Source organism: Dinoponera quadriceps, unplaced genomic scaffold (assembly GCF_001313825.1).
Source record: "Dinoponera quadriceps isolate SergipeBrazil2010 unplaced genomic scaffold, ASM131382v1 scaffold1169, whole genome shotgun sequence".
In the NCBI taxonomy this organism is placed as follows: domain Eukaryota; kingdom Metazoa; phylum Arthropoda; class Insecta; order Hymenoptera; family Formicidae; genus Dinoponera; species Dinoponera quadriceps.
Genome location: NW_014555522.1, coordinates 200,277 through 222,134, shown reverse-complemented (window position 1 = coordinate 222,134; position 21,858 = coordinate 200,277). Strand labels below are relative to the sequence as shown.

The 21,858-nt window shown below is 49.2% G+C and overlaps 1 protein-coding gene across 2 annotated transcripts in view; it reads right to left on the bottom strand.

Moving 5' to 3' along the window:
- The window catches only part of LOC106744590 (LIM domain only protein 3-like), a 92,536-nt gene that overhangs the window by 29,082 nt on the left and 41,596 nt on the right, over window positions 1–21,858 (bottom strand). For both annotated transcript variants that reach the window (XR_001374463.1, XM_014619505.1), the window contains exons 2-4: window positions 12,501–12,597; window positions 11,577–11,714; window positions 10,725–10,850 (exon numbers count right to left, since the gene is read on the bottom strand). Coding sequence is in view for 1 of the 2 variants with exons in the window: in XM_014619505.1 (XP_014474991.1) it covers window positions 10,725–10,850; window positions 11,577–11,714; window positions 12,501–12,589 (353 nt within the window). In the remaining variant the exon portion in view is untranslated. The remainder of the gene's footprint in view (window positions 1–10,724; window positions 10,851–11,576; window positions 11,715–12,500; window positions 12,598–21,858) is intronic.

The window sequence follows — 21,858 nt, the reverse complement described above, 5'->3', positions numbered from 1 at the left end:
CGGAGGACGAGTCTTCGCGAGCAGACGAGTCAGCTGTGCTCCGATATATCGCGCGTCACGTGTAAGAGTGACGCGGGATCGTCCGCCGTATACTGCACACGACGAGTTTAAAGCCTACGTTTAAGCCGTACGGGGCTTAGGCACGTCTATTTTCTAGCGAGGCCCCTAAACCGGAGATTAAAGCCATCGCTTTGCGCGAGGGCGCTCCCAAAAATCCAGGGATTACGTCTAGGCAGCAACGGCGACGGCGGATATGAATTAATTTCGACGTTAAGAGCTATCGCGTCTCTCATTTATAACAACGGCCGCTTTTCGCGCGTTTCCCCGTCGGTCTCCCCGGCTTCCCCGCTTCATCACGGATCCCCGGCCGAGGTCCGCTTTATCGTAAGGCAATTAACTGTCTTCTGAAAAATATCGAGAGAGAATTTTGAAACGACAGGAGATATGCAAAGTGTATCGCACAGAGTCCGCGGAAACTAAGACGAGAGAAACGTCTCCATCTGTCGGCTCGCGATTCCACTTCGGAATTCATTCCCGTCGAATTTTTCTGAGGGCCGAGGGGGAAGTATCACGTGAATCTAATCGAGATCCTCGCCGAGGAAGGAACGTTCAAGCTCACGGGAGCGGAGAAATTGAAAGTAGCGAGGCAGGGGAAACACCTCGTTAAAGGCCTCGCTGCCTACGGTCAAGTGTCCACGCCCCGAAGCGTTGCAACGGTTGCAACGTTTCGGTGTATTTCGGTGCAGCCGGTACGGGTTTGTGTTGGACGTATCGAGGGGGGGGGGTGCTTTTGGCGCTGACAATACCGCAATGCACAGGTTGGCCTAATAAAACTATGATCGCCGGATAAAACAGTGCAGTGCACGCTGGTAATTAGCGGTATACATAAATCATTGGCAACGCGCCGCGTAAATGCATACGCACACACACACACATATACAGAGGCGCGTACGCACGCACACGCGCCTATGTAGTACGCCCATTACAACCTCCGCCTCCGTGCGCGCGATGCCTCCGGCAAACCCCCGCCGCCTACCGCCACCGCCGCCGGCCACGGCTCGCCGAGTAAACGAATACACGTGTAACGGGCAACGCAAACGTTGCGGCACTCGCCCTCTCCTCTTCACGTGGGCGATCTTCAATTTCATCCAGCACCGGCCAGATTCGCCCGGGAGACACTCGATCGCCCCCAGTTCGGCGGAGAATTTTCGGATGAACAATGACTAACTAATCGGACGAGTCTGAAGCCTTATTCAACGGCTTCATCTGATTTCCCTCAAACGTCTCTGAATAATCATTCACGTTAGATGCGGCAACGACGATCGTGAGCTGCGGCAAGATGTAAGATTCTAGCTGTAAGAATTCGGGCTACCGTGCACGTTGGGCGTTAAATCACGCGGTGTCGCTAGTTAGGACGTCAGGTGAAAACTTACAAAAACCGTGGCAAGAAAAGAAAGTGAACTCTTCTTGCCTATAGTGTTCTTGGAAGATTTCAGTGTTTAGATAACAGTAAACGAGATAAAGTCAAGTACAAGATCTCATGTTGAAGTGTTTTTTAATAGAGAGGTATACTAACGTTAAAGAAATATGATTGTGACGTCTAATTAAGGAGTTTTAACTTGTCGTGTCCTGAAATTAGACCAACAAACTTCGAGTGCTCATAAAAGATATCAAAAAAGTAAATTTTGTCAATAAACTCATGTCCGCAAATAAACTGTTGTGGCGTCCGTAAATAATAATAAGTTATTTACAGCAGTTGTTCAAAGTGCTGTGGCTATTTACTTCAATACAGAGAGATACCGACAATTTTTTTCCTGGTTCTGGTTTTTGCTGTTGATCTCTTGATAAAAAAACATTAAAAAAAATTGCTTTATCAAACTGAAGATTGTTAGGAATTTTCAAACGGGTAGAATTAATATTGCTTGTTATTGATTCGCAAGCTCAGTATTACAGTGTTTCTTTATTGTTTATCCAAAATTCATTTCCAAAACTAGATGTAAAAAGCCAATACTTCGAACAATTGCTGTAAATAATATACTTTAATACTAGAATAGTTCATTTGCGGACATGGGCAAAAATTATTTGCTTTTGAATCCCTTATAAGCACCCAAAGTTTGTCAATTTAATTACGAGACACTTTCTATAAAATAATGCAGAAAATATTTCTCAAAGATACAAACATTTATGAACCGGAAAAGTATCATAATAGTCTTACTCGTCTAGAATACATTTATAACGTCAAAACAATTTTAAGGCGATATAGAAAATTTGGGAAACAACGCAAACGATACAATTACAATTGCATATTGCATATCCGGGTCATCGTCTATGTCACCAACATAACGAATGAACTCGTCTCTCTGCTGTTCATGCAGTCGCGCACATATATGCAGTGATACTATACATTAAACAATAATTGCCACCCGAGACAACATTTTTGCTATGGGACATTTTTTATATCTCTGATATTTCCTTGTGCGTGTAGTAAATTCATATACAATCAGGTTAAAAAAATACATCTGATCAAACTATTCGTTTATTACTGTCATATATAAATTTCGGCTTCAATATGATCAATACAAGTCTAATAAATGATGGCATTAATATACTATATTATTCAAGAAATATTTTCTGCGTGCACATTCTTAAGAATCGGAGAACGTCTTCTGACAGCAAATTAAGCATACGCCCGATTACACACACACGCACACAGAAAGAAGCCTACATCTGATATCGAAACGACAGCGATATCACGGCATTGTAACTCTTCACCGTTGATCTCGCAACGCGTGAGTCTTCCGTGTCGATTCGGAGATCCGAATCGCATGTCGCACGTATTCGCGGTGACGGCGGCGGCGGCGGCTCGTTAATCACCCTCTACCGCATGACGGGCTTCCCTCTGTGCGCGCCGCGCCGGTCGCACCTGAGAATTGGCTCGGCGCGTCGTCCGTCCGAGTAATTCGATCTCCCCGCGGCGCATTTCATTTATAATCGCGGCGGTACGCCTATTATACCACCCACGCGGCCGTGTATCGTTTTGAAGTGCACGCGAATGCTCACCCCGTCGATGACGCCCGCTCACCACCGTCACCCCTCTCTCTTTCTCTCTCTCTCGAGGGCTCGGCACGGGTGTGCACGTTTGTCGGGACTGGTATCAACGCGGGGGTGGTATCGGTGGAAACGACCGGCGGAGGGCAGGCGGAGGGGTGTATCGGGCGGGAGGAGGACGGGAAGTGGCAGGTCTATCGCCATCGGAGCCGGCAATGCGAGTCTAGGTTATCCGGTGACAAAGCAGGTTCGACTCGCGCGCGCAACGAGGCCCTCTCGGCACGACGGATTATCACCATTGAAAATGGTGCAACCGAAACCCCACTGTTCGGATGCAGCCGCGCTTGAACGCGATACGTGCACGCGGCGACGCGGCGCGGCGCAACCAAAACCGGAAGCGAATTCCTTGTCGCGCCGTTCCCGGCCATTTATTGTCGATCTCTCGGGGCGTGGACGATTACGGTTTGTACTCCGGTCCGATCTGTCTTTGTTGTTTATCGCCACAGAGCTCGATATTCTCCGCATGCCGATCTGTTTCTCTGCGACCTTCTCCCTCCTCCTCTCTTGTAACGTGAATTCACGGTGAAAACGTTCTCGCGCAAGGAGTCGCGCGATGCGGAGTAGCAGCCCGCGGGAAATATCATTTTTCTCCGCAGACCCCGGTGGTGGTGGAAATTTTACTCTTTATACAGTCCCCCGCGTCGGAACCCGGTCGCCCACTGTGGAATTCATCAGTTATTTTAGCGTCGCCGGTGGACACCCCGCGCCAATTGGCTCACCGCGCAACCGCCGCGAGTTCTCGCTCGCGCGACGGCCGCGCTTTATTGAGGATCGGCCGTAGACCGCGAGTTAAAAATCAACGACACTGCGGCGGTACGCGGTGTTCCAGTGGAAAAAAAAACGAGACAATTTGCGGGACTCTCGCGCCTCGGATGCGCCGCGAAGCTCTCGGCGGTCGGAGGACGGGAAAGAGGTAAGGCGAACCACCCCCCGGGGGGTTGTAGCTAAATTGGCGGCAGTATATTACCGGTCGGACCGGCGCATTTAATTTGAATATAATCGCGGAAGGAGATCTCAGAAGCTCGAGGGCACTCCGTGGCGCGGGACTGCGTGACGGTGACCGGAAGTGCTCCCGGGACACCGGAAACAAAATGGCCGCTCTCTCTCTCTCTCTCTCTTTCTCTTTCCTCTCAACTCTCTCCTCGGCCACCCTCTTCGCAGCGCCGTCACTTCGTCCTATCGCACAACCCACCTATACTGCTTACTTACCCTGTCGCGAGAGCGTCCGCCCTTCTTCTCACCCTCGCGTCTCACCCTCGAGAATCGCGGGGGCGAAATTAACTTTGCATTGTCCTTATTCCAAGGATCGCGCGGAGGGGTGGCTCCTGGGGTAACGGCAGGACCGAAGTGAGCGTGCCGTTACGAGTTCGGCGAGACGAGTAATAACCAAGTTACCGTGATAACGCGTATTACCCATCGACCGGGCGAAATCAACGTCGGATGCTTACGTGGTTAAATTTGAATCATCGGTTACACGAAAGTATCACGACAGCTTCGTCTGGGACGGGGTCGTCCGGAAATCGTCGTAAGTCCGGGGACAATCGTTGGAAAATAACGTCACGTTGGAGAATTGCCGGTATAGTCGGACTTTATATTCATGGTTATCCTTCTTAAATTCGTCTTCGGATACTGTACGGCTCGTCGCATCGGTACATCTGAAGATGAATTTAGGGAGGCCTCAAACACAAGGTTCGACTGTGATGAATACGAGCGTAATCCCGAAAAGATCTTGCGAATCGTGCGTGTGTTTTGTCATTAAACGTCGCCGTTGGATATCCGACGCGACGTGATGTACAAGTGGATATTCTCGTTCCGCGACGCTTGCTGCGGGCCGCCGCTATCGGAAAGTCGATAAACGGTGTCAATGTCGTAAGTTATGTGTAACTGCGCGCTCGCAGGTAAGGGAGTTTAGTGATTTAGGAGTAATTGCGATGCCGAGCGATGATTCGCGTGGGAATGCAACAGGGCACCGTGTTCGATAAGCTCGGCGGAACAATAACAATTAAACCGGCTAACTCGTAATGCCAAAATACAATATAAGCACGAACAATGCTTGCGCCCGCCAGTGGGGAGGGACGAGCGGTCGTCCGACAATGCCCGCCGTGCTTTCGTTAGACAAAGGCGAGACTCGAAGCTACCTCGAAGTGCGGAGATCGTAAGTCGTGGAAGAGCTTAAGCCGCTCGCGTCTTACGCCGCGGTCGTATTCGACGAGAGAAGAGATAGATAGATAAAGAGAGATAGAGAGAGAGAGAGAGAGAGAGGGATCGTAGAATTTAATTAAAACCTACCTATCCGGGCTGCTCGCGCGAAAATGTTGCGTTTTCCGAAAACGGCTCGGCGACGACAAAGTCGTGATTTACGGGGTCGCGCATACGCTTTTTCATTATACGATAATTATCAATGCATGATTATCGATACAATTATTTGACAAGCTAATAACGTGGCGTGTGTATCTCCCGTGTTGGTCATTAATTAATTATTGCAATGCATTAACTGTATTATGCTGATGACAATCGCGCCGCCAAAGCCGATTTTCGCCGCGCCAACTTTTGTCGCAAAAACACAGCAAATTGCCGGAACGGGGAGGACGCGCCGGATAATTTCTTCAATCTGCTTTGCGCGCATTTCGCCCGCGACTCTGTCGCGCGCGGTCTCGCGCGGGAGCGACACTTTAAATCAAACGCAGCCGATGTTCGCAACACGCCGCGGCGAATTGGTGGGTCGAAACGCGGCCGCGGTAAATCTCGAAATTGCGCGACGCACAAAGTGCGTCATCGGCTTTAAACAGTGTGCACGCGCGCGAGAGATACTCACCGACGGGACGGTATAAATTTGATATTTTTTTATCCGCGCGTTTCGATCGCCGTGAGATATTAACCGAGAATCGCGCTGGGAAAACAGGCGGAAGAGTTCGCCTCGTTAATGCCATATGATGGGATTTCATAATTCATCGCGCGCATTTCGATTCGCTCGGCTCGTCATCCTTCTATTATTGTTTGAGAATACATCGCTGTGATAACGATACGACGCGTTGGAGACGAGGTAAGAGATTATGTTGCAGCGAAGATAATTTCATGCGATCGTCAAGAGATAATTTCCGAGCCATTTAATTCACCTTAATTTCTGCGTTTATTAATGCATCGATATCCCCGTCTAATTGTGCAAACGAAATAATAATATCATCCAAGAAATTTAACATAAAAGTTATTACCATTTTCACGCAAAGTTCATTATTTTGCCGTGATTATCAGCGGATCTAATGTAATCGTTATATTTTATCCTTAGCTGAGAGGAGGACTCTCCTCTTGTTTTTTCGCTTAATCTCTTAGTCGGATGCATTGGCTGCCCTAATCTTTTGGCACTTGCCAATCTCAGTGTTCTGGGTAGGAATTTGAGGAGATGTTTGCTTTTCACGGTTTCCCGATATCGGATCTTTGTATGGGAAATTTGGGCCAATCAACCGTATGCGTATTATGACTAATGAATTGTCCAATTATGTTGACTTTTTCAATATTACTCATAACTCCGTTTTGAATTAAATTAAGTAGCTTTTCACACTGAAAAAAGTGGTTATAATTTAGATTTGTTTTCTCTTATTCTTCATTTTCTTGTAATTGATTGCATTTTATATGCATTTATGCGGTTCAAGCAAGTGACGTGATTTATATATTATTATATCAAAGGAAGATTTACTCTTTTCCGTGTTTATGATTAACAATAATGATTATTATTATTATATACGAGGATGTAAAGTAGAAATGATAGATGTACAACCCGGTTAGACTCGGAAGGCTTAAATTTCCACGTCGAATCTCCCACAAAGAAAACTCGACCGATTGTGTCCGAGGCTTTGATTATCCTCGCACGTTTACTCGTCAATGAGCAATCCGCGCGCTTCCGTAACGCGGCACAAATTCGAAAGACCGACAAAGAGAGGAAGAGAGAGAAAGCCGGGCGAGAGGTCTCGCCCTTACGAGTTCTCGAGCCACGACTTCTACCTCGGGAGCGTATGATTAAACAACTCAGGTGTTTTATGCTCGGCTCGTGGAGATCGCGTGACCCAACGGCCACATCCGTTTCCGCCTCTGCGTACGGTCAACCGCTTCGACCCCTAACCAATGGTTCGCCTTAAGGGTTGCACGTTACCATCGACCGCGAAAGAAAGTATACTTTCGCCGACGTATCTTTAAGCCGTAATCGGCTCCGCTCGATAGTCACGCGCCGCCGAGGAGCTCCGCGAGAGCTGTTAACCCTTACTTCGCTTCGCCCGACTACACCCTTCCTCGCCGACGACGATTTTGTTTCCACGTTCTACGAGGACATCCGTTTCGGAATCGAGGCGACATCGCGCGCAGTCAGTGGCTTTCAACCGGCGCGAAAGAATATCCTTCTTATCGGTGTTTGTCGAAACTTTAGCGAAATGACGCTGTGTTGTGCGATGAAGGAATTCTAAGGGATGCTATGGAACAGCGAGAGATACATTATATGTTGCTAATCTATCGCATTATCCCTATTCTACAATGTTAGGTATTCCAATTACGTTTTAGACAGATTGTTAGTACATTAAGACGTGCCGTAAATGCAAGAAGCTTTTATGTTCTTCTCAGCGGACATACGATTCCGGTGTTTCGGTCCCGTGGCCCGAATCAATTCGGAATGAAGAGCCATAGGGTGTAAGAAAGGTCGGGCAAATGCCGAGGAGTGACATTAAATACGCCGAAATGCCATCGACCCCCGTCAAGCGGTATAAAGAAGCGGTCCCATCGTTGCCTATCCTTTCTCAACTTAATGCAATTTATTTGATACCGATACGACAGTTAATCGATCTATAAAGTTAATCTTATTATAAATCTGCTGGAGCGTCTCGTATATAAAATTCGAGAGCGAAGAACCCTCGACGCGCAAGAATAAGAGGGAACGGAAATTGTAATATCAGAAATATGATTTAATCATTTGCCATATCGTTAAATTAAATGAATAATTTTATTATTATATCGCACGTTCGACCCTTTCAAAGAAGCAGGATTTAAAATTAAAAAGCCCGTTTCGTCCCTCTCTTGGTTATGCGCCGGTGGATTTTGTATTTTAATTATAAATAAAATATTAATACATCGATATCTAGAAAAATTAATTCGGAACCCAAAGGGTTAATCAACGTGTACGTGAAACGGGCTGCTTTTGATAACTAGCAGGACCAAAGGGTTGTTAGCGCCGAATGGTTGAACTGTTTCGGACAACCAAAGACACGGGAGTATAATTAATTCGGCGATTCGGCTTTATCGCTACGCTATTATGCCGCTCGGACGTACATATCTCACCGTGGATATTCGGTCTCTCTCTCTCTCTCTCCCTCCCTCCCTCCGGATCCGCGAGTTTTCCGAGAAATTAGTCGGCATGATTTGCATCTGACGTGCACCTCGAGGCACCCACACGTCGCTCGCATAGTTCGCAACTCTGACTTTCCTCGCCTCCCCCGCCTTTATCTCTCCTCCCTTCCTATCTCCCTCATTCGGCGAATGTCTCCGCGGGTAGCTGCTTCGCATCCACGTCGGAAGCTCTCGCGTCAATTATACCCGTCAAGAGAGGAAATGTCGGGCGGATTCTTCTCGTTCTACGACATCGATCCTCCTCGGAAGTCTCCGTGCTGGGGGAATAACCGTCGTTTATGCCAACTGTGTAGCGCGGAACGGGCGACGAAAGTCACGGGAACGGCGATATCCGAACTTTGTCCCTCTGTCTCTTCATTCTTTCAGTGGGGATAAATTGTACATGCAAATCAGGACGCGTCCATTCATATCGGGTCCCAAAACTTTAAGTATGATGCATGGAAGAAAGGAAAGTAGCTCTCACTAAAAATCTAGCTAGTAGCTCTCACTAAAATCTCTCTAAAAATTAGCTGTTCATATAATACAACGGAAATTTCGTATTTTTTTTGTCCGTGTACTTAATTTTTAGTTCTTACAGATAGAAACTAGGTATCTGGTAACTGAATTTCAGTTGTATTATATAATCCCTGGCCATATTATTAGAAGCACTTTGATTTTTTTGTAGAATACAGATTAGGAGGAGAAGAAAAGCTATTACTTTTATGTTCACTCGATTAGAATTTTCTGTGTTAGTCAGCGCTTTTACCTCTGCAACCTTCTAAAGTATCAAATCACTTATTGCACCTATAATTTGTGTAAATAATATTAATATTTTTCACGCAAACGTTTATTTTTCTGTTAGTAAACAAGGAATTTCAAGTTTCAAGTCACGAATAAACAAAAATCAAACTAAATTGACACACACTCGAAACACGTCTGTTCTCGTTATTATCGACAAGAACGCGAGGTAATACTTGTTCAAGGTCATAACAGCCAAGTGAAGTGAAAGAAATTGTAAGAAATTCGTAGAAAGAAATCGGGTCGCTTGTGCGAACATGTGAAAATGATTCAACTTTTGCTTCGCGGTCTGTCGACGACGCAGCTCGCGGGCTTTCGAGCCTCACGGCGCCGATTATCTCCATTCGGCAGATCCGCCGAGGCGTTTCGGCTGAAGTCCCGGCTTTCGAACGAGCCTCGGCTTAACTCGGTTGTTGTGAATAAGTAAGCGAAGTGTTGCGAAGTGCTGCAGAAGTTAGGCGAACCTCCCCGGGCGCGCCGGTAGCTGGGGTGGTTCGAATTAAATTGTTATACGGATGAGCTGCCACGAGGAATACTCGAGCGAGCGACTTTGCCGTCGCCACCGCCGCCGCCAACGTCGGCGCCGCCGGGTGTGAATGTTTAATTACCGGCTTTCATTATTGTTAATAAAATAATAGCGCAGCCGGAGGGCCCCGCGGAAACGGGACCGCGCTTGCTGCGACGCGGCGAGCCGCCGGGCTTATCGTATCATCGGCGTTCCTTGGGATTTCGTCGCTCATCGTGCGGTACGATTAACGCCGAATCTCTTCCGAATTTATAACGGAAGTGTGTGTAAGTCTGTTTCGCGCGAAGGCAAGCGATCTGTCTCAAGTGCATCAGCATTATCACTGGGAAGCGATCAATAGTCACTGATGATCATGATTGTAAGTACGGCACTGCAAATCAGTAAAATTTCGCTATAAAAATCTGTTAATAGAGCAATTGTTTCCAACGGAGAAATCTATTTGCAGAAATAATGAAGAAAGATATTATTTATGAATTCTTTTTTATTATCTTAATTTCACTCTTAAGGTATCGTCAATCATTTTTTGTTTGAAATATTCTTAATTACGTTTAATTGATTTAATTTATATTGTATTTGAAAAACACGCTTATCCTGATAGGGCTTGAACTCGAAATCTCTAGTTCTTGAGTCTGCCGCAAAACGAATTACGCCAAATACGACATATGGTTGAATATATATACGATATATACATATATTTCTGCTATGAGACGCGTAATTAGTGATTAGCAGTGAACTTTTCATCGGCCAAAATCAACGAACGTATTAGACGAAAAAGCTAAATGGAAGTGTTGGACAAAAGGACTAAATGGAAATGGAACAGTTTCCACCAAATATTAGTAAATACTCACTAATTATCTACTGTTTCATTGATTCAACATAAGAGAGATCGAATTGCAACCGAGCATTCGCGTTTTCGGCCACTCACCTGTGATTGCACTGTTGACAAGCGAAGCACTCCAAATGATAAACGTTAGTTCTCGCGCGCATCACCATCTCGAACGCTGGGATCACCTTGCTACATGCTGCGCAGTGGCCGGTGTTTCCGAAGAGCCTGTCGAACAGAAAAGAGAGAGAGACGAACGTAAGCAGTCCGTCGTCGCTGGATTTCGGACTTTTTGAACGATCGCTCGGCCGCGATGCAACAACGCGATGCGAGGTTTCCTTCGACTTTTTTATTCGCGTTAAAATCGACGACGCGCCTGCTCGTCGCGATTAAACGGTTATTGCCGTGGAATATCATCGGAGGCCTAACTTTCGCGCGTCTCGCGCGGGAAAAGTCGTGTTCCTCTCGATGGCGGGGAACGAGCGGGGCAACTTTCGCCGACGCGCACAGCGGGAGCCAATAAGCTTACGGCCGCCACGAATATGCCGTCTTCAAATATTGAGCCATTAATAAAGGCCACAATGTTTCGACGGTGCGTGTTCCTCGTGCGCGGACGCGCCACCTGCGCGCATTCCCTCGGGACTTCGTAATCTCAACACGGTTTATTTGCTCTCGCTTGTTTATACGGGATGTGGCTGTATTCAATAAGGGAAACTCATCTGTAAAATTCGATTTGTTGCCGCCGTCGTCGTCCTCCTCCTCCTCCTCCATTTCCTCGTACCCTCCCGAGGATCGCGTTTCTCTTGTCCCGCTTTATCAATCTATCTACGTCCGTCCACGTTTATTGACTCGTCGACGCGAGACACGCGATATTATCGAATCTGCGAACTCGCCGGGAAGAATCTCGCGAGAGGCAAGATGTCGGGGCCGATCGATTGTTTGTCAGGTACATACCGCAGGTAGTCTCGTTTGCAGAGAATCAGATTGGCCTTCGTGTAGAGCGTCGAGCCGACCTCACCGAGTCTACAGTCGCAACATCCGCATTTCAGACAGTCCTCGTGCCAATACATGTCCAACGCCTTCAGGAGGTACCTAATCGAGGGACGAATTTGATCAACAGTTTGAAAATATTTAATTTTAAGACAAATTAATTTTTTCCAAAATCGTCCATATCATATAACATATACGCGACTGATCTACGAGTTCTTTTCACGAACGCTGACGTAGCGCACACTGCGAGGTGAACGTACGCTAATTAATATCCCGATTTTTAAATATAATCGCTCCGTTTGTCGTGCGAAATTTAACCCCGCGAACAACGCGCTCACCGCGTCCTTACTCAAGTCCAAATCTCATTTCTGAGTTAATCTCGCGTATTCTGTGGAACTCAAAGTACCAATAGAAAATCCTAAAATACAATATTGTGCAGGCTGTTGACGTCTAACGTTAGAAATGATTTTTTATGCCGTTTTATTACGGTATCGAGCATACAAAGAAAGAAGAATTTGTCAAAGAATTACTGAATTTTCTGAATCATCTTAACATCTGCTGCATGCGTTACATTTAAATTGCGTTATTAATTTCAGCAAGCAGCGTATTAATTATGCAATCCACTCGGCGACATTTGCAGGATTAATGTGAGACGAAAATTTCGACTCGGTCGACTATAGTCGCCTCGCGATGGTAATGCGAAAACATATTTAACCCAGTTTGTGCTTGCGACGGCTCCCCTTCCGTATGGAAAGGACAGACGTTAAGATCGACCGTTAAGTAAACCGGCCTTACGGTCAGCGTTCTTTCGGGTTAGGTGGTTGGGCGCGTGCAGGGATATAAAACATACACGAAGCGTCGCGTCACGCAACGAAGCGGAGCACTCACCTCTCCGTAATCGCCTTTCCGCAACCCGCGCATTCTTGTTGAGTGGCCCCGTTCTTGCCCGGCTCGCTCTTGCTCCCATCCATAGTCATTTTATCGTCTGCAACATGGTGGAGAAACGTCGCTTTATAATCGCCGCCATACGTAGAGTTTGCCGAGCGCCTCGTAAATTCCGTGCATTCGTCCGGACTCGCGAGAGAACGGCACGAGTAGGCGCGCTTGGCGTTCTTACTATTTTCTCGAAAGAGGAAGAAGAGAAAAAACGATAAATTAGCCGACGTTGACTTTCGAGGAAGATGATATTTGTCACGGCATTACCTTGTCCTATCGTGTCGGGAGCTGCGACGCTCTCGGATAATCCCGTCGGATCGACTTTCCGGCCTGGCGGTCCTCGGCCGGTGGGATCGAATGAGTAATCGCGTTCGCGTGTATTTAACAAGTTTCGCCGGCATCTGGCACTAGAGAATGTCGGCTTGTCTATGAGTAATTAGAGTTACGGTTTGAGAATTTAACGGCGCGGTTAGTGCCATCTGTGTCCAGCCCGTTCGGGCCGTGTGTAGCCTTTCTCATCCTCCGCGGATCCCTCCCGCATCGGGAGCGTGTCCCGTCCTACGGTCTCTTTCTCGCGATGCGGTCAGAGTTTAGAATCGAATTAGTTTGACCCTCCCAATGCGTCCTCTCTCTCTCTCTCTCCCTTGTTCTTCCGCCTCCCTCTCTCTTTGTCCACTTATTGCGCGCTTAAGCACCACCGGCTGCGAAACAACCAACGAGTCGGATAGTCGACCGTTGTCCGTGCTCCAGATAAACATTAGGCATCCTCTCCGCAGAGCCACCGATGTCCGTTTAAACGGACAAAGGAAAAAAGAGAAGAAATAGATACCCGCGCCACCCACGAGAAACGACGACGTGAATATCGGCGACACGGGGGAAACGGTTTTCCGCAAAAAAAGAAAGCGCAGAAAGACATTTTCCAAAGACGAGTCTCCGCAAAGTGGTGGGAAAGCGCGGAGATCAATAACGTGTCTCGAACACGCGTACGGCCGTTTGATCTTGAAGCGGTTAATAATCCGGCGCTTCGGAGGCCCGGCTCTCGCCCTTTTTCCTCCGGGCGATGTCCACGCCAGTACGCGCGCCATACCGACCAAGTTCGATTTCAGCCACCCGGTATATTTACGAGCTCATACTCGCGGATGCTATGAGCGAAGTTTGTGCGGTTTCAATATGCCCTCTCTCTCTCTCCCCTTAGCATGGACACAATATTACGCGGGTTAATATCTTCCGTGCGGTCGGGACTCCGGGGCAAATATTAATACGATGCCTTTGATCCGTTAATTATTAACGGCCACGGGGATGAAAAATCCGCGTATCGCCTTACCGGAGAGGGAACGCGAAAATTGCCGGGGACAAAAACCGCGCCGGATGATGCCCCGTTTCCCGATGCGCTTCTAATTAAACGCCTTTGTCGCGCGCCGCCCGCGCGACCCGCATATATAGGTATGTGTATAAATATATACGTGTGCGTGCGCGTATGTATATGTACAACACGCCGGCGTGGCGTTTTTTGCGGAACGCAAACGGTGCGGAAAGTTTTCGTCTACGGTAACGTGAGAGACGCCTCGGCACACACACACACACGTACACGCCGAGAGGCGCGCCTCGGTTACAATCGCACACGCGGGGGCGAGTTAATTAATCGAGTTGAATCGATTACACGCTTTACCTCCGCCCGCGGGTTACCGATAAATTGAATACATTATAAATAATAGTACGATTGTTATTCGCGGGCATGCACACACCTACCCCGGGATAATGATTAATGGAATAACTAACTAGCGGGGTAAATTATGCAAACTATTAAATCCGCCCGCATATAAACTTTCCCACATAATAATCGCTAGGCGATCGATCGGCGCGACGTTAAATTTATGTTGGTCTTTCGCGGACGGAGAGCTCGCGCGACGGTGTAAATTAGATTGAAAGCTCGCACGCGGACCTTCAGCGTCGCGCGTCCAGCCGCACTTTTGTTACACGCTGCTGTCACGTGCCGCAACGTAGGCCTGTATCCTTTTCTCACTTTTCCTTCGGAAATCTTTTACTTCCGATAGTTTGAACCACATCTGTGTAAATAACACCCTTGAGCGTCTCCCTCTTCGAACAGAAACAAACGTTTCCCTTTGAACCTTGGATATTCTAGCTTTACATAGTAAAAAGCATTTTGTACTTGTGCGGAAGTTGTTCGGTACTTGTTAAAACAGTTTTTAACTTACCCGTGTGTTAATTTAACATATTGTGTTTATATTGGCTCAACATAATTTGCGTTGAATCGATGCTCAACGTGCGTAAGTATTAAAATAACACATTTTATACTTCCGTGTAAAATGTATTTTAACGATTAACGTATTAATTTTACGTTAATATTTGGCATATTATTTGTGTCACTTTTCAACATACTCATCTTGTGTTTAATTAACACAAACATTCTATGAACCGTTTAGGGCGTGTGGAGTGCGTTAGATTTAACACACAATTTCTTACTGGGTAAACTCATAAATTTCGAAATGACCTACGTAAGCGAATCCGTATCTTCGATTGTTCGTCGAACCTAATCGTGAGTTGAATAGTTTTACTTGAGATCTCGTCAAGCTGCCCAACAATAAAGACCAAGTCTCCTCTGTCGCCGCTCGTAAAAGCAACATCATCCGTGTACCAACGAGCCCGGATTAAAAGCACGTTAAACCCAGTTAGGCGTTTCTCACCGCAGCTATTTCCCAAATTTTACGTCACGCGTGCAGATATCGACATCCATTGAAACTTGCGCGCGTACGCTTCTCCTCGTCCTATCCGACGCTCGATTCGTCCATGGCACCGTGTATGATTCACCGAGGAAGCACATCGACGGAATTTCCGCAGGAACGCGCACGTCTCGGTCGCGTTGGACCGTTTCGCGACGCGAAACACCGTCGCCGCTTGCTGCTTGTGCGAAAGCGGCGAGAGTGTTTCCTTTGAAACTCGAAAACCCCCGTACGGAACTACGATAACAGAAATATTTGGAGTTACGTGCGCTGGAATTTCACCGCAGAAATTCCTGCGGACGCCGACCTGGATTCCGCCGACGACCTCGAAAACCTTCGACCGCCGGAGTTAGGTTGCCGCTCAATTTCCACTTTGTATTTAGCCGCGATTTTCATCAGTGCGGTGGCCGCGGTTTCCCCTTCTTTTCCTCTCCCCTTCGGGGCCCCCCCCGGAAAAGAACGCCCCGTCCTTCTGTACCGGGATCTTCGTCTTTTGAATGCCGGCCTCGCGACTACCCTCCCGACTTTGATTTCGCGAGTTTCCCCCCGAGTTCTCCCCCCTGGAAATCGTCCAACTGCGATAACGACGGCGGCAAATAGACGTGAGAGAGAGAGAGAGAGAGACTGTGCGCTCTCGCGTGGAGAAACTCGCGCGGTCAGCGATCGGTCTCCAAGCGTCGTCCTGTGGATACAAGTTTTTTTTTTGCGAGCAATTACTCGTCTGAAGTTATTGTCGTCGAGGAGGCAACGGAGCGCGGCGGAAACGGCCTCGCTCAAACGTTACCACCGAGAGGAGGGTCCGTAACGAGAGGCACCCTTCGAAAGTGGCTCGCATCGCTGACCGCTGGAACTGTTCATCAGGTACATGATCCAATCATCCACGGACGCTGATCCTCAAAGCATCGATAATTCGATTAGCCGCTACACGTTCGAGAACCGCTAACCTGTCCACGAGTCGGTTTACGTACTCTCCTTGACTAAGCCCGCTGCGCTCCTCTCCTCGCCGGTCATTATCGTTGCGATCGCATTACGGAAGCCACGGGGAATGATCCAGCCGTTCCCGATCGGCCGGACTGTCGAGGACGGCCGAGGATACGGAAGGGCGCAATTCAAAAACCATCGCTTTGACCGGTGACGATTAATCGGCGTTAATCTCGGCTGTTGTGGGAAATTGCGCGCTAACGTCTGCACCGCTAACTTTGCACGCCCGCAAAATCAAGAGTACGGCACGGGGAGGGGCGGCAGGGGCAGAGACGATCTGCTTATCGACGCAACCGAGCAGTCTCGATGCAACTCTCAAGGCTCCGCCCCTGCAGCATCCACGACACTCCCAGCGAGCCACCCCCGCAACTCTTCAAGATCTAAAAAGGTGCGGCGCACTGCGCCTTGGATACTCGGGGCTCGCTGAAGCGCCTTCCTTCTCCGATGGCTCGCGACTCGAACACCATCGCGATACCCTCATTGAAACGAAAGCTCAATTCTTGAGTCGACGACCCCCCTCTCCTCCCTCGAGTCGAAAATGAAGTTTGCGTTCAAGCGTTCGGTAAACTGCGTGGAAAAGTATTCTTAAGTTCATCTTCAGATGTTTCGTAGCCAATGAAATGAGCCATATAGTATCTGAAGATGAATTCAAGACGGTCTTACATGCAAGATCCGAGTATGAATACCGGCCTGAGCTTAACATAAGCGCGTGGCCCTCGCTGGAAATTGACTATGGCCCATTTGCAGCGTTTCGAAGAATCGGACACAAATCTTGTGTCCGAGCGATCAGTATGCACAGAGAAAAAACGTTGTCGGGCCACCTTCGAATCGCGCTCGCCGCTGCTGAACTTCGACGATTGGACGGTAAGCGGTGAGTCCAGCGGCTAATGACGATATCCTTGTGATTATCCTTATGCTTGCATAACGTGTCCTCACGGTGCTGGAACTTCGACTCGGGGAAGCATCCATGAGGCGAACAATTATATGTCGAGGCAGCGTTGAGACTCGCGGGAAGCTTTCGATTGATGAACGCAATCTTCCAGATCGGCCTGAACGCTGTAACGGGTCATAATCAACTTCCTCCCAGCTCACTGGGAACTTCTCGGATCGCTTCCTTTTCGACTTTGGATCGCAACACCCGATTCGTATCGCTTACCGCGTTAGATTCCGTTAATTCCATTTCAAGCGCCGTTTCGCCGGGATCGGGTATTTGAAGTAGCTCGAACGATTTAGCTTCGACAAACGCGCGGCCGTCTTTCCGCCCTCGTTCGCGAGCCGGCGCACCAAGGGGAAAATCCTTTACATCAGGAAGCGCTTAGCCGAAATTTCCACTCCAGGCCAGGGCACAGAGCGCGGTCGCGCGCTTTTGTCTTTAATAATGCTTCTGCAACGGCGTTATCTCTTACTTTTAGAACCAGCGGCGGCCGGGCGGGCGTCCGGAGAGTCGGTCCATTAATTAGGCGGGCCGCATTAAGCCAGGCATTAATATACTCCGCTGGCTGTTTTGTTTTATCCCGCAGGAAGGACGTAACCTACCCCGGAGGCTGACGGGGGTGGCCGTGACGGGGGTTAGAGTCGGGGGTAGGCTGGAAGGCAGGGAGAGAAGGGGAATTATTTTGATGCGGGGGCAACCTGCTAATCCGACCTGCCACGCAACGCCAAGCCGCCGCCGCTGCCTTATCCCGGGGGTCTGTTTAAATTCCGTAAATCGTTCGCGAGCGTCTCTCCGACTCAGAGGGTGCCGACGGTGCTCGCCACCGACGGCAGACGGCCGCTCCCGAGAAATTAGGGAGATAAGATTCGAGCCGCGTGCCGTTAGTCACGTGTGAAAAACGGGACGTCATCTCGCGAGGCGAGGAAAAGGCGGAGGGATTGCGTGCAATGCGCAAAGGGCTGAGATAATTACGTGCGAAAACGACGAATCGAAGACGAGAGATACTCAAGGTGGTCGCGAAGCGATCTCTCTCGATCGAAATGATCACCGTCGAGACACCTTTCTTCGTACCTATAAAAAAAGAGAAATCAAAAATCTTTCACGTCAACTTGCTACTAGGCGCGTCTGTTCGTTCGACTTTCAGCGTCGAAACTGTCTGTATCAGGATTATACGTGACTATGCGCAAAAGAGCTGGCAGCGTGGTGCCGTTTTGCAGACGAGTACCGATGATCGTCGCCGTACATCGTCTGTCTGTAATCGCTTTGGTGAAGGAGCTGCCGTATCGTCGCTCGTTCGAATCGCCGCTTTCATTTCCCGCCGCGATAACTCGCTCCCGTTGCCGGCGGCTCGTTACTTTCGCATTTAATACGTTCGCGAAAACGCGCGATAGCGGTACAATACGGTTGTTAAATCGGCTTAAGTTTATACTTGGATCGACTCGTCTGGCGCCAGGACCCCCCTCGGTATAACGGCGTAATTTAACGTACGAAAGGAATATTTCCCACGGAATAAATCTCGCATAACAGCGCCAGTGAAATCCTCGTTTACCCCGGCGTTCAACCCTTGCTAATGGGGGTAATTTAAGGGATGTTTTAAGCGCCCCCGGGTCACACGTGAGCCGCACAAAAAGTTCGCGTATTACGACCGTGGCCGCCGTAATCACGCATTAGCATTCCGAACCGACCGGAACCGACCGGGATATTCCGGATACGCTGGGAACGGCGCACTTAAACTTCCGTTGCAAAAAGAGAAATCAGCTCTAGGCAATATTTGAATTCACTTCGGCGCGATACGGCGAGAAAATAATCCGAGAAACGCGCGCGCGGATATCGCGGATAACAGAATGTGAGACTTATTCCGCACGTGTCTCGAAGTACAAGTCCTCCCAATTTTATTATTCTCTAGCGTCGTTTCTCTCTCCTTCGTCCGGAACACATATATCAGTGAATAATTAGTGTATGCTTATTTTTGCAACCACGTAAAATATAATCACATTGTTTCGCCCGAGTAAGAAAAAAATATAGTACGATTCATTTTCGGCTACTGTTATAACAAAACAGTCACAGATTAAAGGACCAATCTGGATCCTTAGATTCATATTCTGAACTCACTTTTATAGATAAAAGTGCCATGGCGTGGAACCGATTGGCTGAGAAGCCGCATTTAAGGCACTTTCATCGATAAAAGTGAGTTAAAAATATGGACCTTAATATACGTCGTCCAAATGGAGGACGCAAGACTGTCGGGGCCGCGTATTCGCGAACATGTGTATATTAGAAAACGTTCACACGCTCACGTGACTTATCATTTTATCATCCCGAAGCTTTCACTCGCGGTTTACATAACGCTATCGCACTATCGTAATGTTTATTCCTTACGATGTACGAGCGGCGAATCCCGGTCGGGAACAATACCCGCGCGTTCTCCAGCGAAAATTGTTTTCGTTCTCGTCGTAACGACGCGCTTCCCTCGAGCCGTCATCGCGCACGAAATCTCCGGGCGCTTCAACCACCCGCCACCCCCGGGACCCGAGAAGAAAAGGCAGTACCGTGAAACGGGCCGTTTAACAAGCTCTTTCGCGCCGATAAACGCGCTTGACGCGTCTCCATTCTCTCCCCTCTCCCGTTTTCCGCCTTTGCCTCCTCGCCAAACCCTTTCCGCTGCTTCATTCTCTCTCTCTTTCTCTCTCTCTCTCTCTCTCTCTCTCCCTCCCTCTCTCTCGTACTCTCTCGCCAGACCACGGCTAATGAAATTCTGGTCAGGTCGCGGAATTCTTTCGTCAGGTGGTGATGCCACCTAACTCCCCGCTGCGTTGTCGGCTCTTGTATTTATCTTTTTTTCTCCCCTCTCCCCGCAACCCCTTCCCAACCCCTCGCCAGTTTCTGTCCCTACGGTATGGGCGCTCGCAGTCTCCTGACAGTGGTATGGGAACGGGCGAGAAGGGGGAGACGAGGGAACGGTGGAACGGGGGTTGCGTGCGTCCCGACGCGGAGGGTCGGTGGCTGAAATGGGGTGGTGTGCAGTCAGATTACGCTAAGCTATGCCCGTACGTGCTCGCATGGAAGTTCCACCCCTCACCGGGTTTGCCACCCGGCCTGGGAAAATGTATTTATTGTTGTTTGTCCAGCGTTCTGTATATAGTCGCCGTTAGCGCGAGCGAGACGGAACGAGAGCCGGAGGGACGGTAACGGGCACCACGAGGGGTGGACGCGGGGGTTGCTCGAGGTTGAGGTTGAAAAAAAATTGCCCGGGGACGGCCACACACGAGACGACGCGGAGTATAAATTCCAGCGACGCTCGCACCTCCGCTCGCACTGCCGGCCCACCCGCTCCCACGGAGCCGCTTTACTCCTTTTTGGGCTTTCGATCCGCAAAGCGGGCGCGTAAATAAACTAGATGGCTACCCTGAAGAGATACCGTCGCGTATCCTGGCGCGCACAGGTGGAACGAGCGCGTCCGCCACCGGAGAATCTTTGCCGCGTCGCGCGGCGTGAAATTCGGCCGATATGGGAGAAAAAAATCTCTAGAAATGTTCGACGTATTTTCTCCCTTCTCGCTTTGTGAGATCGCTCCGTTCGAAGACGTTGACTCGAGATTCGGACGAGAGAAATTCAGACGGAGGGTTTCGAGAGACGATCGATTTCCATCCCGAGATGCACGACGGTGAACGAAACGTTTCGTAGCGCTTGCTCGAGTCGAGGCGCGCGTTTCGCTCATTCGCGAATCAACCGGACGATTAATCTCGCCCGCAGGCGTGCCTCCGTCCGAGAGAGGCTCGGAGACGATATCGCTTATTTCGCTAATAACGGGGATCGGAGGAGGTATCGGGGCCGTCGTTCGCCATTCGATCCTCCCGGGCCGATTTGGCTGACCGTGCCGACGACAAAGGGGCCGTAACTACTCCGGAAACTTTTATCTTGCAGGATTAATGGACGGATTAAAGTATTTGCGGCGGGATGCGGGCTGATTGGGGTAAATCGCGCTGGGATTAGAACTTGATTGGCTAATTTGTAAGTGTCCCCAGCAGCCGGCGCCAACTTAGCGATCGATCGGCTTCCTTCTGCCGCGCATACGTGCTCGTCGATACGCGCTCATCCGGTGAGAGATATCGCGTCCCTCTCAGGCACAGATACCGCGGGAAAAATCGCTCACCGATCCGCGAATCCGGCGAACTTAACGCGTCCTCGACGCGTCGAGCGCTGCTTAGAAATCGCCGCGTAGTCCCGCGCGCGATTTTGCCCAGCCTCTCGAATCATTCTACCACCCTCTGAGGGAAGCGCCTCGGGGCAACTTAATGTGCGGCCAGTGCAGGCGGCTGGCCGTTAGACTGATTTACATCGCGTCCCTTCACCGGACGCGGTAAGCACCGGCCGGTGGGATGCTGCTGCGGTCAACTGAGAAACGTAGCCTGTGATCAGTCTCGCACCGGTTCGCATTGAGCAAAAGCGGCGGGGTAACTAATCTCACCTCTCTCTCCCTCTCTCTCTCGTTTACACGTACACCCAGGCCCGACGTGCGCGAATACATCCGCGCTTGTTACGGCCGGTTACAACGGACGTGGAAGCAATCAGTGACGGTAATTAGAGGGAGCCTCGACGGAGGAAATAAAGTGCAGTCCAGACGGTCTTCGATCTCCCCCCCCCCCCCCCCCCC